The sequence below is a fragment of the Manis javanica genome, chromosome 14 (genome assembly GCF_040802235.1).
Source record: "Manis javanica isolate MJ-LG chromosome 14, MJ_LKY, whole genome shotgun sequence".
NCBI classification, from domain to species: domain Eukaryota; kingdom Metazoa; phylum Chordata; class Mammalia; order Pholidota; family Manidae; genus Manis; species Manis javanica.
Genome location: NC_133169.1, coordinates 74,528,398 through 74,544,093, shown reverse-complemented (window position 1 = coordinate 74,544,093; position 15,696 = coordinate 74,528,398). Strand labels below are relative to the sequence as shown.

Sequence of the window (15,696 nt, the reverse complement as noted above, 5' to 3'; positions counted from 1 at the left end):
CAATAATAAACCCAAATAAGCGGTGCCTTGAGGTGTCTCCTGACGCCCTCTGAGTTTGGCGTCAGAGGCGAAGGAATTCCAACTGGCCATAAGGTTCCAGAAAACACAAGAGCCAAATCTCCGAGGCTCCATCCTCCAGTTCTGACCCAGCCTGGCCTGACCTTGCCGTAAGCAGAAGTGGAATGTCCCAGGGACGGCCCTGAGCATTCACTTACTGATGCCCTTTCCCCGCCCATCCCAAGCTGGCTGCAGCAAGGTGGAGTTCTCAGAAGCACACTAACGGTCCAAGGCTTGCTCTGAGGAGAACTGGCCACAGGATGCTACCAAAGGCAGGTCACTTTGGGGCAACTTAGGAGAGCCAAGGATATGGCTGCTTGACATGTGAGCTGCCTGACTTCTGCCTTCCTATTGTCACCCAACTCGTCTGCCCACTTACCGTCCCAGATGGCCATCACCAGCTTCCATTTATGTTCACGCACTCCTACATCATTCTGGTCATCTGCCCTAGCACTAAAACTTCTCCCCTCTCAGAAGGATACTCCTGAGAGAGAATAATCACAGTTTGTATGTTTTCTGTTCCTTCCTTGGTCTAATTGATTTCAGCCTGATGTTGATCAGCCCTGTACGTACAATCCCTGTATCATTGTTGATTACAAATTCCCTCCCTAAATCTAGAAGGCCAGCCTACACACACAAATCTCAGGTCACTGGGAGGTGGGCGGCACCAAAGTTTTATTTTGCTTTTACCCCTTTCCCAGATCATCACGACAACATGCTTACCCTCTCACCAAACCAATGATAGGAAAATCATTTGCAATACTTATGCTCACAGACAATTGACTGATACATTTCACTCTCAGTGTATTTGCATAACAGTAGAATTTCTGTCCCCAGTAATATACAGAGGGCACCTGTGCCTGCCTGTGCATTCAATTCATTGGTATAGGTTGGCTTTGCTCAGCACAACCTTTTGCCAACAGTAGGACACACAATTTCAACCAGTAGCCTAAGATCTGAGAATACAGAGCTATAAATTAGTGTGTGTATATGTATGTGCTTTGCAGGCAAATTAGGGTCCCAAACTATTATTTTCTATTCGGATACATGTGGCTCACTAATCCCATAGCTACTGTTCTCAAACAGCATTCAAAACCTCACACTGAATCACTGGTATTAAGATCTGATATGAATCTGGAAACCTGTTTATTAATATGAATCATTTCATTCAGTGACCACTGCTCAAAATATACTTACAGAGCTAAATAGTCATCTTGCAATACTGCCACATTTTCACGGATTATAGTTGAATATATATTCCATATTGAGGTAAGTCTCTTTAGTACATACTTCTATAAACAATAAAGGAAACATGCTGTTAGTTCTGGCTCACAGCACTGAATTTGCAAATAAATGTCTCTTTATCTGAAAAAGACACTAAAAGAGAAGTAACAGATATTTCCTCAGAAACAACCTTTATTGGTTGCTAAATGTGTAACTGGTTCATTTGTTGACCTCTCTAGGTGCAGTTTCCTTGTATATAAAATGGGGTTCACAGCAATACCAATATTACAGTTTTGTGAGGACTAAACAATATAATGTATATAAGCACACTGCCTGGCAAACAGTAGGAGCTCAATAAATATTAACTGAAGTTATCATTTAATATCTCCCCAAACACTTCTTGTTGTCTTCATAACAGGGGGAAAAAATGTAAAAATATAAAACACTTAAACTTTCTACCTCAAAACTTCCATGCTTAGTATTTACACTTCCAAGAAAAGAAGGAGCCCTTATTTATGCCTTGGACAAACTGAAGCCCTAAGTCTGAATTAAAGTTTCTTCAACTGACCTGCAAACTGGTGAATGAAAAGATTTATACAAGTTATAGATATACAATACATCCCTAAGAATAAACCTGATGCCATTCATTGAAATTCTTTAAAAACAAATATGAATTTCTATGTCTTTATCCAGAACCAGCCATCAGATATTAACAGTGAGCCACCTCAGTCCACAAACATTGAGTGTCTTCTGTTGGTTACCATCCTCACCTTCAAGGAAGCCCCCATTATCCAAGGAAGGACAGCAGGAAAAAAGTCTGAGATCTTTTTTATCTTTGTGCTCTTGCCCTCGGGCTGCTCCAGAAACATCCTGGGAATCACCACCTGACGGGCTTCCTGGTTTGTTTGGCCCCTGACTCTCCAGAGGGTTGCTGCCTAACTTGTGCTTTGATTTTACCTGGGCCATCTTTCACGGTCACTGTTTAGGATCTAGCACTGGAATGCTTCTCCTCTGTACTGTTTCAGTTATGACGGTATGTCATTTCATTCACTACTCCTAACTTCCCTCTCTTTGCAACATCAAAAACAGCTTTAAAACTTTTGCTCTTTCTGGAACAGACCTCTTTGATGTTAAGTACTAGTCCTGTAAATCAGAGTTTTTCAGTTGTGAGTATAGGGTTGTTAAAAGTCATTCTATCTAACAGTCTTCGAGGAAAACAGTGGCTAATAGATGCTATCCTTTTCTATATGAAAAAAGGCATACCATGTCCACCCACTTCTGTTTTCTTGGTACACTTTGTCATTTCACCAATAATTAGACACATTTCCAAACTTCTCTCATACTCGTATTCAAGACCAGGTCTGTGATTAAGGTATATTTTCTTCTAAGAATAACCAGCCATTCCTAAGAAAATGCAGTATATGGAACTAATAGACTATTAGTTCAGGAAAATAATAAAAAGTTTCACAGAAGCTACCTAGAATATGGAAAGAGGAAGAGAGGATTTTTTAAAACCACATAACAAAGAATGAAATTACCTTTAATAATGGGAATATATCATAGTTGTTCATGTCAGAAACAAGATCCCTGGTTACCAGGTTCACCAAGACTGCATGCCATACTATGATTTCATCTTCTTCAGCAAGGTACTTGGTTAAATCAAGTGCTGTTTCAATCTCAATGTAATTGTTTCTGTTTGGTTTAAAAAAGCGCACACTCAAAAACCTTCACTTGCTAGATAATTGGCACACTTTCCATGTATGTTCCATATGTCAATGCCTGATTTGATTAGGGTATGCGAAATCAAGAAGCTGGAGAGTAAAGTTCCCACCTCATTGATAAGATGGGAAAGCAATGCCGTCAGACCCTCATCAGTTTGGAACATTCAAGTGCCCAAATTCTTGGAGGTTATAGAAAATCCAGGCCAGATGTTGGACTGATTAAAGGGCAAAAGAATATTTGTGCATTTAGTATGCATTCTTATGAGAGTATGATTTCCATTCAGTAAGAATTAAAAGTCATTCTCTATCTAATGTTCTGTCAGCTACTAGTAGGGCACAAACTATTACATAGGACACTATTCTTGTCGACAATTGACAAGCTTATTACTGTGGTGAGGATCTGAGACTTACACATAAGAAGATGTTAATGAAAGGTCATAGAGAAGGCAACGAACACAATAAAGTGGCGAAGAAGGAAAACATAGCCATGTAATGGAAAAGTCAAGGAAGGCTTCCTGGAAGAAGAAGTTGAGAAGGGCCATGAGGGATGAGTTGAATTGAAATGGATGGAGATAAAGAGGAAGGCAGCTTAGGACAAAGAAGATAAAGTGGGAATTAGTGTGATGGGCAGATCAAGTCAATAGAGGCAGAGGTTGCTTTTGTGCAAAGCTGAGAGACAGGGACTCATAGACAAGGTGGATAGAAACTATGGAGAGCCTTGAATGCCAGGGTGATGAGCTTACATGTGGTGGGAAGGTTTTAAACAACTGGAGTAGCATCATGAAATTGATGCCGGAAAATGTTATTGCAATTGTGCTGAAAAGACAAAATGGAATTCAAAGGAACTAAAGACTGGAAGCTAATGCAATAGGCCAAGCAAAAGATGGAGAAAACTGGGCTTAGCATGGAAGCAGTGAATGTAGTAAGTAAGGGGAAAATCCCAAAGACATTCCCAAAATGAACAGATAAGACATGGTGACCAGATGGGAGACGGAGAGGGAGGAATCAAGGATGTCTCTGATTCAAGTTTGGGTGATGGGAAGAATAGTGGTAACTTTGTCAGAGAAACTGACAGCAAGGGCAATTTGGAGATAGAAAATAAAGTTCAGCATCTAAGGTACTGAATTTAATTGGCCACAGGATAGACAGAAGACAGGAGGAGAGAAGTGGAGATGTAGATTTAGAAGTCATCAACATATCATTCCACAAACATTTATTGATTACCTTATATCTTCTGGGCACCCTACACACACATAAGCAAAATGATCACTGGAACTATATGAGTTTTCCAAAGGAAAGTGAGAAGAAAATAATGTAACCATGATGGGTCTTATGGATCCTCCTAGCAGCAGCAAGAGAAATCAGATACATAAGAAGAACCAGGTTTGCCAAATGACAAATTTCCTGGAGGATGTGGTCAACAGAATCAAAGCCTCGGTTATCTTGGAGGAGTTTCAGCTAAGCAGTGGGGAAGGAAATGTGCCACAGGTCACAGAGAGAAGAGGTAATAAAGAAATAAAGGATAAAGTCAGCAGACATCCATTCAAGAAATACGACAGGCCAAAGAAAGACAGAGCACACAGGGTAATTCATCATGTATATGCTTTAATTTTATTGTCTGAAAATTTAAATTCTGAACATCTATTAATTTACCAGGTTAAATACTTGGCAGCCTAGCTTATATACAGTAAATCTAATACAAATAAAATCAATGATTCTGTAATATGTTCAAACATAAGCCATAGCTCATTAAAATTATACCTACATCTATCACCTGTGGGTAACAGAAATCACTTCAAATCTCAATTGATACTTTCCAGCCACTTGTTTTATTTTTGGAAATATCAGCTATTTCCTTAACATACAGTATCACAGAAAAATATGAACACATCTACAAGCTTCTGAAATTTACCCATTTTAATATTTAACAGCCTTAACACATGATACCTGAATCACTTGTATTTCACCTAAGTTTTTATTATTGTTTGAGAGTTTTAAAATAATTATTTTTATGCTTTTTATAATAAACCTATAAATATTTAAGCTCTATAATCTTCTATTATATTCTATTTACAGCATCTTTACTGCATCCTTTAAAGCTTTTCCTTTAGGGGTTTCCTTTTAAGACACTCAGTCATCTTTGCTGTTCTTTGAAGACCGTTTTAAAATTTCTCCATAATCAGTTTAAATCTTAATGTACCAATGTTAATTGAATTGAAAATATATAGGACTTTGATATAATTGACTGCCCGGTTTTGACTTGAGTAAGAACATACTCCTTTTCCTTAAATTTTTGTCAAAAATATAGTTTTCCATGGCTTTCTAATAGTAGTAGACATTATTGCACTTTCCTAATATGACTTCTTTTCATTGTCTTTCATTCCTATTTTTTTTATTGTGACAAACTACACAAAACAGAAGTTCACCATTAAAACCTTTTTATGTGTACAGCTCCATGGTATCAAATACACTCACATTGCTGTGGTATTAAATACACTCACATCCCCATCATCTACCTCCAGAACTCTTTTTCGTCTCGTGAAACTGAAACTATGGCCCCACTCAACAATATCCCCTTTTGCCCTGCCCCCAGGCCCCAGCCACCACCACTCACTCTTGGGAGCTCTGTACACCGAATCATACACTATCTGCCTTTCTGTCACTGGTTTATTTCATTTAGCATAACGCCCTCAGGGTTCATCCATGTGGTGGTGAATGCCAGGGACTTTAACGGCAGAAAGTTCCACTGTAACCATGGATTGATCATAATCTTAGTAAGGTATGGCCTGGATACACTAAAGAACCAACTTCAGAGTGATGAGGTTATTCTTGTTTATAAAGTTCTCAAGCTACACTCTAAAACCTTGAGAGGAGAAAATATACTCACTTAGACAAGGAAAAGGCATCATCAATCAACTGCAGTCTGTGAATAACAGGAATAGCCTGCAAAGGACATTCAAATATACGCAAGAACGGATGTGAGCATTTTTTAGTAAAAAAGATAGTTTTCAGAATAATAACATTTAAAGCTGCTTACAAAGCACTTTCACGTGAATTGTCTCGTGTGCAGAGAAATGATCATTACCAAAAGTAGTCCCTATAATGTATTTGCTATACATCTGTTTTTGATAAATGATACCTCTGGACATTAATAATGAGGCCTTAAAGGTGGCAGAGAGTTTTGCCAAAATACTCCCTGAAAAACAGCATGTTAAAAAATAAACCAGGAAGCCAAGTTTAAAAGGCCTCTCCAAAACAAAGGTGTACATTAAATTGTATTATGATATCCCAATTATTGTCAGGGAATAATTTTTGGCATAGGAGGCCTTAAATAAATATTAGTTAGCACTGTTTTGGTGATATGAAAGCGCTCTTTTAAATGGTGTTTCTCTTCTCAAGATTTTACTAATTTGACACAGTATGACCAACAGAGCCCTTTGAATCATGGCAATGCAGGGCTCAATTGCCCACTTAGTGCCTTAGACTTCTGTTTGAGTTCCTTGGCATTGCACGGCCATGGGACTGTCTCAGCTTCGGTGTCCTGAGGCTGCCCAGAGCCCCCAACAGCACTGTGGCTACACCTGCCGGAGCTTTCACATATTTGGTCTTAGAAAGTTTATCTCCAATGGAGCCAGCTTGATTCTTTCCTTGGTAGGAGTCCCATTTCTGTCCTGGCAGTAATAACACATTTTCTAGATTAACATTAATGGAGATGCTGTTTCATTTGCTCATCAATTATGTTGTAGAAATAATTGACCTCAATTTTTCAACAAGTACTTCTACGTTGGTTTCAAGAGCTCACTCCTAAAATGGTATGACCCTAGTGCCTCCTTGACTTGGAGTGCCCCAAGAAATTAATAACGATTTAGCCACCCTGAAAAAGATTTGGAAGTAAAATGGTATCATTAGTGATTTTGAGGTAGCTTTATATGAAAGCCCAATGATCATTTTTTGAAATTACTGACCATATTCTGAATGCCTGAATTGTCAGTCCTCTGTCAAGCATAATACATGTGTCACCTTATTACATGTTCACGAGAACATTTTAAGGTTGGTCTGTGAAGCCATTATCATACAGATGATGAAACCGGGGCATGACTGGCCACCTGAGGGGCCCAAGGTCGCACATCTGGCAAATGGCAAACAAAAACATGAACACAGCCCACGTGACACAGAACCGGCGCTCTGGACCACCATGCTGTGCCCCCTCTCCTGCTAGTGAGGTGGCACAGGGGCGCTTCTGAGAGAGCTTTTAGTTCAAAATTCTAGCTTTACTAACGGAGTCTCAAAGAACCGCCCAAGGCTTCACAGTGGAGCCAGCACCACAGACTTCTATGCCAGCCCCCAACTCCACCAGTGGAGACGTGGCTATATTCAACCAATTAAAATCTGACCAATTAGAGCCAGCCAACACGTTAATATTTACATACTGCATAATGATTTATATTTGTTTTACAATTTAAAGTGAGACTGGATTATTATTGGTATTTTGTGAACTGAATTCTCTCTGCAGAAGAATGAGAACAATGTTTAGAAAATTAACACTTTTTGGAATACACTGTGCACTTACCATGGATTAGAAATTCTAAGTATATGTTTACCTACATCACCTCTAAACCTCATGATCAATAAGAGGAATATGATATTATTCTCATTTTAAAGGGAAGAAATGGAAGCAGAACCTTTAAGTAATGCACCTAAGATCAAAAAACTAATGGTTAACAGAAAAATGTGTTCTGACTTTTACCTAGAAAGGTAAAATTGTTGAGGAAAAGCACAATGCATTCAACCAAAATCTCCCCTTAAACCCAGTGTGTCCTGGGGAGAGGGCTGGCAAGGGAGTGAAACGACCTCCCACCAGACAGGTTCACAAGAGAGCCCAACACTTAAGTGCCTAGACGTTGTAAGAGTAATGATATTTCATAAAAGCGTGCAAAATAACCTTACCTTAGAATTTTTTTCAAGCTGTTGATTTAATTTCTTCCAACCTAATTTATCATAGTTAACTCTATAATATCCAGTCATATTCAAATTTAAAATCACCCAGTCATGATCAGAGTCCGAGACTTGCATTTCAGGGAATACTTCTACAAAGGAATATGTGAGAAGTTGGAAGTGGAACATTTAAAAATTATTTCAATACATATTTATACAACATCCTCTTAATTCTAAACAATAAACCCAATAAAACAAAAAGTAAGGGAGTCATAAAATATATATCAGTCTTACACATTACATTTTTTCACATATAATGGTTTTTGATTTGAAACATTTTTAAAGCTCTAGTTCAACAAGATTATATCAATTATGTCAAAATATATTAGTTTTAAACAAGATAGCTTTCCAAAAGCTAAATTTCAACATTGTGTTCTCTGCCTTTATATATGTACATATATTCATGTGTGTATATATATGTATACAAATACATATTCATGTGTATATATATATGTATACAAATACATATTCATGTGTGTATATATATGTATAAAAATACATGTTCATGTGTACATATATGAAGATATTTTTAAAATTTGTTACTTACTGCTGCTTTTATCTAGCCAGACTAAAGGCTGCATAATTCCATTTTTTATCCAAAGAATAGGTACAATCCATGTGTCACTTATTAGAAAGACAATAAAAATTAAGTTAATTTTCAGGCATAACAATATAAACTCCGAGCCAATACTAAAGGAGATGATAAAATAACAGACAGACTCAAATTCTTTGGTTATTCCCTCTAGATATGCAGGGCTTTGCTCTTAGGATTATTCATGTTTGTTTCAGAAGCCAGCTTTGCTCTGGCTATTTGCATTTACCCTCTCTCTTGTATTTTTTTTTTTTTTACTTCCTCTTATAACCTAAGGTGGCTACGTAGACTATCTTGTGTCTGAAACTTTCAAGGCTGTTTCTATTAAAATATAGCCACCCGGCCTCACTCAGTGGTCGTGCAAATGCTGTAAACAGACCCAAATCCATCTGTGCTAAGAGAAGTAAAGAGAAATTTAAGAAGAGAAAGCTTGACAAACATTCCCAAATTCTTTTCTGCCTCAAGCTTTCTCGCTGTCTGAAGAGCGTTCGGCAGGAATCAGCCAGATTACTCATATTCACTCAATGCCCACATTCTTCCCACATCGGTGGACGTGACCCGGATAAGCGGGCCACAGCGAGGGCATTAGTCATCTAAAGACACACCTTACTTGGAGTTAGGGCGGTATTTCCAATCTTGCCCAAGTGCTCAGAGCCTGGTTTCTCAAAGCCTCTGGGTGGGGGTTTGTGTGTACCTCATCGCTAAGGCACACCTCGTCCCAAAAGTCACAGAACATCGTGGCGACCAGGGACCTTCAGGTCTCCTATTCCTCTCCAGTGGGGTTGTAAGAAAAGAGCAGGGTGACCGGAAAATTTTGGTGATGGTTTTGAAAATTAATTACTCATCTGTGCTGATCTTTATTACAAAGAGATAGGAGGATCAAGACTTTCTCAAAAAGAGTTGAAAATTATCTCACAGGTTAAGAAAGGGAAGGGAAGGAGAAAGAGATGCAAGTGAAGCTACTCTGTCATTATCTCATTTTATTTTTACAGCAATCCCCTGGGATACGTGTTACTGCATTTACTTTCTAGATACAGCAACTGAAACTCAGAAATTTTAAGTAAGACATACCACAGGCTTGCATTTTGGTGAAGTCATATTTGAACTCAGGTCTAACAGAATCTAACAGCCATAATTCTACTGTTGTAGATATAGTTGCATACACACACACACATATGGGGAGACAGGCACAGAACTATCCCTCAAAGATACAGTTACCAGGCAGTGCCATGTCTAGGGATCACAGAAGTCCCTTTTCTCTTAACCTGCATGAGGCCATGCTAGGCCCTATCATTCTGCCTCACATCCAGAATTCCGTGTAATTCATTACCTCTGCCTATGTGACAAAGAAGAGGTCATAATACCTAAAGCTTTGGTCGGTGGTGTGGCCCTAAAGCCCATGGGGTTGGTGCTGTGTTGCCTCCCTAAATGCAGGTCTCTGGCCTTGCTCAGGACATCAGAGGCTCTGTCTCATCCTAGCACCCAGTGACATCTTGCATAGAGCCAAGTCACCACCCCAGGGTAGCTCTGCAGAAGGGTGTCTACGCAGCAGGGTTCCCCACAGGCTGGTTTCCATTCTATCAGAGCCCAACCCCAAGGAAGGTGAAGACAGAGGAGCAAATCTACCTACTTGTGGGTTAGAAGGGTCTGATTTTTTACTTTTCCAAGATAAAATGGCTCCTGCTTAATGACACCAGTAGAGACATTTAAGGTGATAACTGGAAAACCACTCTGGTGTGTCCAACTGTCCATTATGCTTTTTACCGATGCTGGCAAAAGAATTTTACTCTGGTCATCTATGGCCTGTTTTTAAAAAATCATCACAAAAACAGATATTTGTCATCAAAATCCTTTGCGGTAGCAATCTCCCCAAAGCAACTAGGCAGTTCTTCTATTCCTCATTTATACAGTCATTCTCAGTGGGTGGTTTTCTGGGCCAAATTCGGAACTCTGCTCAACTCTGTATACAAACGATTCCTTAGTTTTCTCATTCATTCATCCACTGAACACATATTTATGAATCTGAGGTTCTGTTCTGGGAACTGGGAATACAGTGGTGAAAACTAAAAAAAAACTCCCTTGGCCTAAGAGAGTTTCACAAACAAGGAAAAACAGCTTCCTATGGTGGTGTTGCACAGCCACGGCCTCCTGATCCGGCCATGCGGTATCATACAGAGCAGCTCAGAAAGTAGGACGGCTACCATTTGAAAATGCCTCCACAGATCATCTTGCTCAGCATTTGAGTAAGAAAACGTCTCCAAATATGACTGTAAAAATAGAAAAGTTAAGGTTAAAATAAATAACAATCCAAAACAACTAATGTTTACTGCTTTTCAGGCAACAGCAATTTTGGAAACTCACTTTGAGTGCGTTGATAAATAAATTCTCGTTCAGGAAACTAGAAAGCATCCGGGCCATCGACGCTCCCTAAGACGTAAGAAGGTGCACGTTACCTGAACAAAATTCAATATCTAAATGCGAACACATTCCATTTTCATAAGCAATATTCTGGACTGTTCTCCTGATTGCATTGTGCGCTTCAATTGAGTGTTTGCATTATCCCGAAATATGCTGATCAAATAGACTGTCACTAATTAATAGGTAAAAGGTGAGCAAACACCCTACATACAAATCATTCAGGGTAACACGTGATTTTTTAAGTTGAGGTATTCACATGGTAAAAATAAATTTTCACCAAACAGAAGGGTTTGCCTTAACAGTAGCAAGTTGTCTAAGTCTATTTATAATGGTCGATGGTGCTAAGCACCTAATTTTTGGGCTTGATTAATATTTGCTAGATGAGAATTGATTCAACCACAGTTTCCTGAAATCTATCTATTCAATATGATTAAGGTTATTTGTATCAAAATTGAATAGTAGCACAGTAGCCCATGATCCTCAGAATCCATTTATGCAACTTTTTACAAGAATACAGAACAACAGGAGACAGATAACTGATTTTTACCTTATTATAAGTAAATAAGTCAAACAGCTCATTTATTTCACTCGTTTCTGTAAAATTTTCCACCTTCATGGAGACAGCTCTTGACACCAGGGCGTGATCTTCACTGAGGACACCGTGTAAAATGTTAGAAAAAAAGACCTCATTCTAAAAGGAAAAGATGGAGCCATGTTAACTTCTGAAGTGGCATAGAAACACAAAATTCAATGTTCCTAAAATACTTCTAAACACTGACACTAAAGAGGGGAAAAAACAATAATTGAGAACTGCCATATGCCAAATAAGTCAGGATTCTTTACATAACAAAACTCTAGGATACTTTCCTTCCCATTTAGTATCTTTTTTTAAAAAATTCAGTTTAAATAAGTCAATTGCAAAGGTGAATTCCAAGAGCCATCTACATTTCCTCAAAGGAGGTCCCCAGCATCATCTGATCACCCAGACAGGGCCCTCCAGGGAATAGCATCTCTAGGTGGCTTTAATCCTCTAGACTTTTATTAACAATCCCTTAAAATTGATCAATCTCTCTTACATGGACATTTACAAACCAAAAGCATGCCAGGGATATGAAGTCACAAGGATGCTGATGTAGTAATCTGTAATCGGAAAAAATTTCGCAGATCATGAATGTGAGAAGGCAATTTATTGTATTTTAGTGACAAGAGCTCCCCTCAAAGACTAGATATCTCTCAGACACATAACAAGGGCCATTTCTTTCCTGTAGGAAAGCTAGAAGAAAAAAACCAGTGTACAGGAAAGCTGTGTGTGGGATGACAGAGCCAAAGAAAGGGCAGCGGGAAAGAAGCTGCAGGGACAGCCCACTCCAGTTCCTGGGGGCTGAGTGAGCCCCTGACGATCCACAGAAGCCTCCACGCCTTAGCGGTTATCTCTGGGGTCCCCTGGTTGAGTCAGTTCTGTCCAGCTTCCATTTGCCAATGTTCCAGTCAACCCTCGCCTATTAGCATATGATTTACAGACATACAAATAGCACTGACTGGGCTATTACCAAACTCCTGGCCCTTCCAGAAATGAGAAAGCCTGTTTTTTAGGACAATGCATTATAGAACTTTCATGTAATAAGGATCTCCTGGGGATTTTGTCAAGCTTGTATTCTAATTCATTGGTCTGATTTGGGGCCTGTATTTCTAATAAACTACCAGATGATGCTGACGTTGCTAGGACAAGAATCGCACCTATGCGAGGACATAGGGAAGAAGAAGTGCAAGACTGAGCTTACTCATTAAAGAAAGGTTTTAGTCATTTAACACTCATGCATTCTTGCGTGTCTGACTATTCACCCACGTGTTGTAGAAAATAAATGTAAAAATCAGAGAAAATAAAAAACACCCATGATCCCACACCCTAAAATAATCACCATTGGAATGCTAGTACAGTGCTTTTCAATATTTTTTCTATGTTTTTTATTAATTCTCATAGTTGTAAAATCTTTTCATCCTGCATATTTACTTATAACAGCACTTGTTTAAGATTGTGCTACCTCATCTTTGTAACTATCCCTATCAATGGCTGCTGCATTATGAATGAAACAGATATAAATTGGCAGGAGATAAACCGAAACTTAATAGTGATTATCACAATGTGGTTGAATCACAAATGATTTTCTTCTTTTCAGAGTGAGCAGATAGAGCTTTTGCAAAAGCAAAACATCAAAATAAGTAAATACATAGCTGCAAAATACCCCACCGGGTCAATTAACCATAACAGACTTAATCATTTCCCTGTTAAGTATTAATCTCTCTGAAACTCAGTTTCACCATCTGAAACTGGGGGAAACAACACTGTTCTCACTGAATTATTATCAGGCCTAAATTACCTTATATGAAGTTCTTGGCACACTGCCTGGAGAACAGGACACACTCTGTAATGGTTAACCATTTTTGCTCTTACTTACCATTATCATTATCATCATTATCGTTATAGCTTCAGAGTGGGATTGAGTCAGACAATGCATATAATACCTTATAAGCACACAAGTGCATAGTACACGGTGGTTGTCCCAACAGTACCCAGTAGATATGCAGCAATCTGTTTAATGACTGCATGAAACTCACTTTACAGATGAGGAACTAAAGCTCACAGGGGTCCACTACTTGCCTCAGTTTGCAGTTAGAGTGAGATCTGACTGGATGCAAGGCCCCTGTGTGTCCTTCCCTCTACCAAGCCTGCTCTTTCCTTAAATCAGGCAGAAGAAGGAGAAAACTCACTGGGTGGCAATGTCAGGGCTGGAGCTTCAGGGACCCAGAAACAAACTGATCCTTCACGTTTTCTGAATCCTTAACCATGACCCATTCATATCATGGTTTAGTGACTTTCAGGTGCAATTAGACCAAGAAAGAAAGTATGGGAATCTGTTTCTGCAAATGTTGCCATGATTCCCTCACTCTATTTCAATCTAATGACCACATCAAAGGAAACCTAAGTTCTTTGTCTCTCAAAGATCATTGCAACAAGGCCTTAAGCTTTTCAAAAACAAAGTTCATGGCAATTTTCTCAACTGCCAGGATCTGATGCTTTTCTGGCAAGCTCAGCTCCTCAAGCGACTGCGAATCATAGACTCCAAGAAGAGGAGTGATTAAAACCCAACAAAAAACAGAAATAACTAAATGGTATAAAAAGAAGCTAATCTTAGGCTTCAAAAACACCAGTGATATATCTTAATCAAGTTTTCCCAGGTATGATAATGTCTTAGTCATTTTAGTTACACTAAAAGGTGATGACATTAATGTTTTTTTCCTTTTAACTGAGAAAATAGAGGGCGAATTCAATGTTTTATGGCAATGGAACTTCCTCTCTTACTCTAAGCACATTTTTTGAGGATAAACCAAATGCTTTCAAAAATAGTTATAGATGACATTATATAAATAATTTTGAATAATATTCTAGGCAGAGAATACATGAAAAGGACTTTTTGAGACACCTAAGATTTACTGTATATATATAAGAGTATCCTTGTATTCCTTGTATCTTTCCACATTTTACACATTTCCAGCAATGAATATGCATTACATTTTATAATTGGGAGAAAAAAATCATAAACAAATTTAACAGATATACTTACTTTCGGGAATTTAGGATTGAAGTAGTTGATTATTCCAAATTCAAAATAAGATGCAAAACCTTCATTGAGCCAGATATTGTTCCACCAATTCATGGTAACCAAGTTTCCAAACCACTTTTAGAGATGGTAGAAAAAAAGAGCTTTCTTAAATATAAGTAATACTTATTGTAATTACATCTTAAATAAATTTAAGGTCAAAGACATAAAGTTTATTTACCATCAGTAATAAAACTTGCAAACAAGACTCCAAAAAATGCTGTTATTTTAATATAAAGAGATATTTCATGTATTTCTCTGAAATAACCATTTCACATCCAATGATTGAAAATAATTTTTGTTTTAAAACTGTGATGTTCGAAGTAAGGTAAACTAGGATAGCAGCTCTTAAACTGTCTACTTTGCCCAAAAGTTATGTTATATAAAACAGAAGTCCTAAATGTTCACTTAACACCTACTAATTACAGCATCTCATACTTTGAATAAACATCAGGATTTTGTGGTAAGCAGTCATTATGTTTTGAGAACATGATTTGATGTGCGTCATGCACAAATCATTCAAATAATCATATGTTCTCCAAAGGATCCAACTGTAATTATTTTCTATTTGAGCTTAACAGAAAGAACGTGTCAAATGGATGATGAATGGAATCAGGAAAGAAAAACACAATTATTTCCCAAACCAACAAATCCATGCCCTGGTATTTAACCAAATTCTTAAAATAGCTGTGATGTACTAATAGTTAGCAGCCTGTATTCCAAAGCAATGTGCCACTCAGGCTATAATAAAACATGACACTTTAGGTCACTGACCAAAACTCATGGAAGTGTGTGTTGACTGTGTAACAGGGTATTATTAAATCCCAGTAAGTCACTCTTTCCCAAAACTTTGGAGGGGCCCACATAACAAGAAGTTAACAGTTTTAGAGTTGAGATTATTTCTTTCTTGACAAAGTTCATGGATTAATGGAGTGAAGGTCAAAATGTGAGAATCCCCATTAAATCAAATAACTGATTTCTAGAATCATAACATGAAAGCATATATAGATCTAATGAAATAAGTATTTGT

At 38.1% G+C, this 15,696-nt stretch overlaps 1 protein-coding gene across 3 annotated transcripts in view; it reads right to left on the bottom strand.

Annotated features, from left to right (window-relative positions):
• LVRN (laeverin) overlaps positions 1–15,696 on the bottom strand; it is a 60,096-nt gene that overhangs the window by 20,917 nt on the left and 23,483 nt on the right. For all 3 annotated transcript variants that reach the window (XR_005054608.2, XR_005054610.2, XM_036993731.2), the window contains exons 6-15: positions 14,631–14,744; positions 11,555–11,698; positions 10,951–11,016; positions 10,791–10,856; positions 10,220–10,392; positions 8,545–8,621; positions 7,950–8,089; positions 5,890–5,945; positions 2,820–2,973; positions 1,255–1,349 (exon numbers count right to left, since the gene is read on the bottom strand). Coding sequence is in view for 1 of the 3 variants with exons in the window: in XM_036993731.2 (XP_036849626.2) it covers positions 1,255–1,349; positions 2,820–2,973; positions 5,890–5,945; positions 7,950–8,089; positions 8,545–8,621; positions 10,220–10,392; positions 10,791–10,856; positions 10,951–11,016; positions 11,555–11,698; positions 14,631–14,744 (1,085 nt within the window). In the remaining 2 variants the exon portion in view is untranslated. The remainder of the gene's footprint in view (positions 1–1,254; positions 1,350–2,819; positions 2,974–5,889; positions 5,946–7,949; positions 8,090–8,544; positions 8,622–10,219; positions 10,393–10,790; positions 10,857–10,950; positions 11,017–11,554; positions 11,699–14,630; positions 14,745–15,696) is intronic.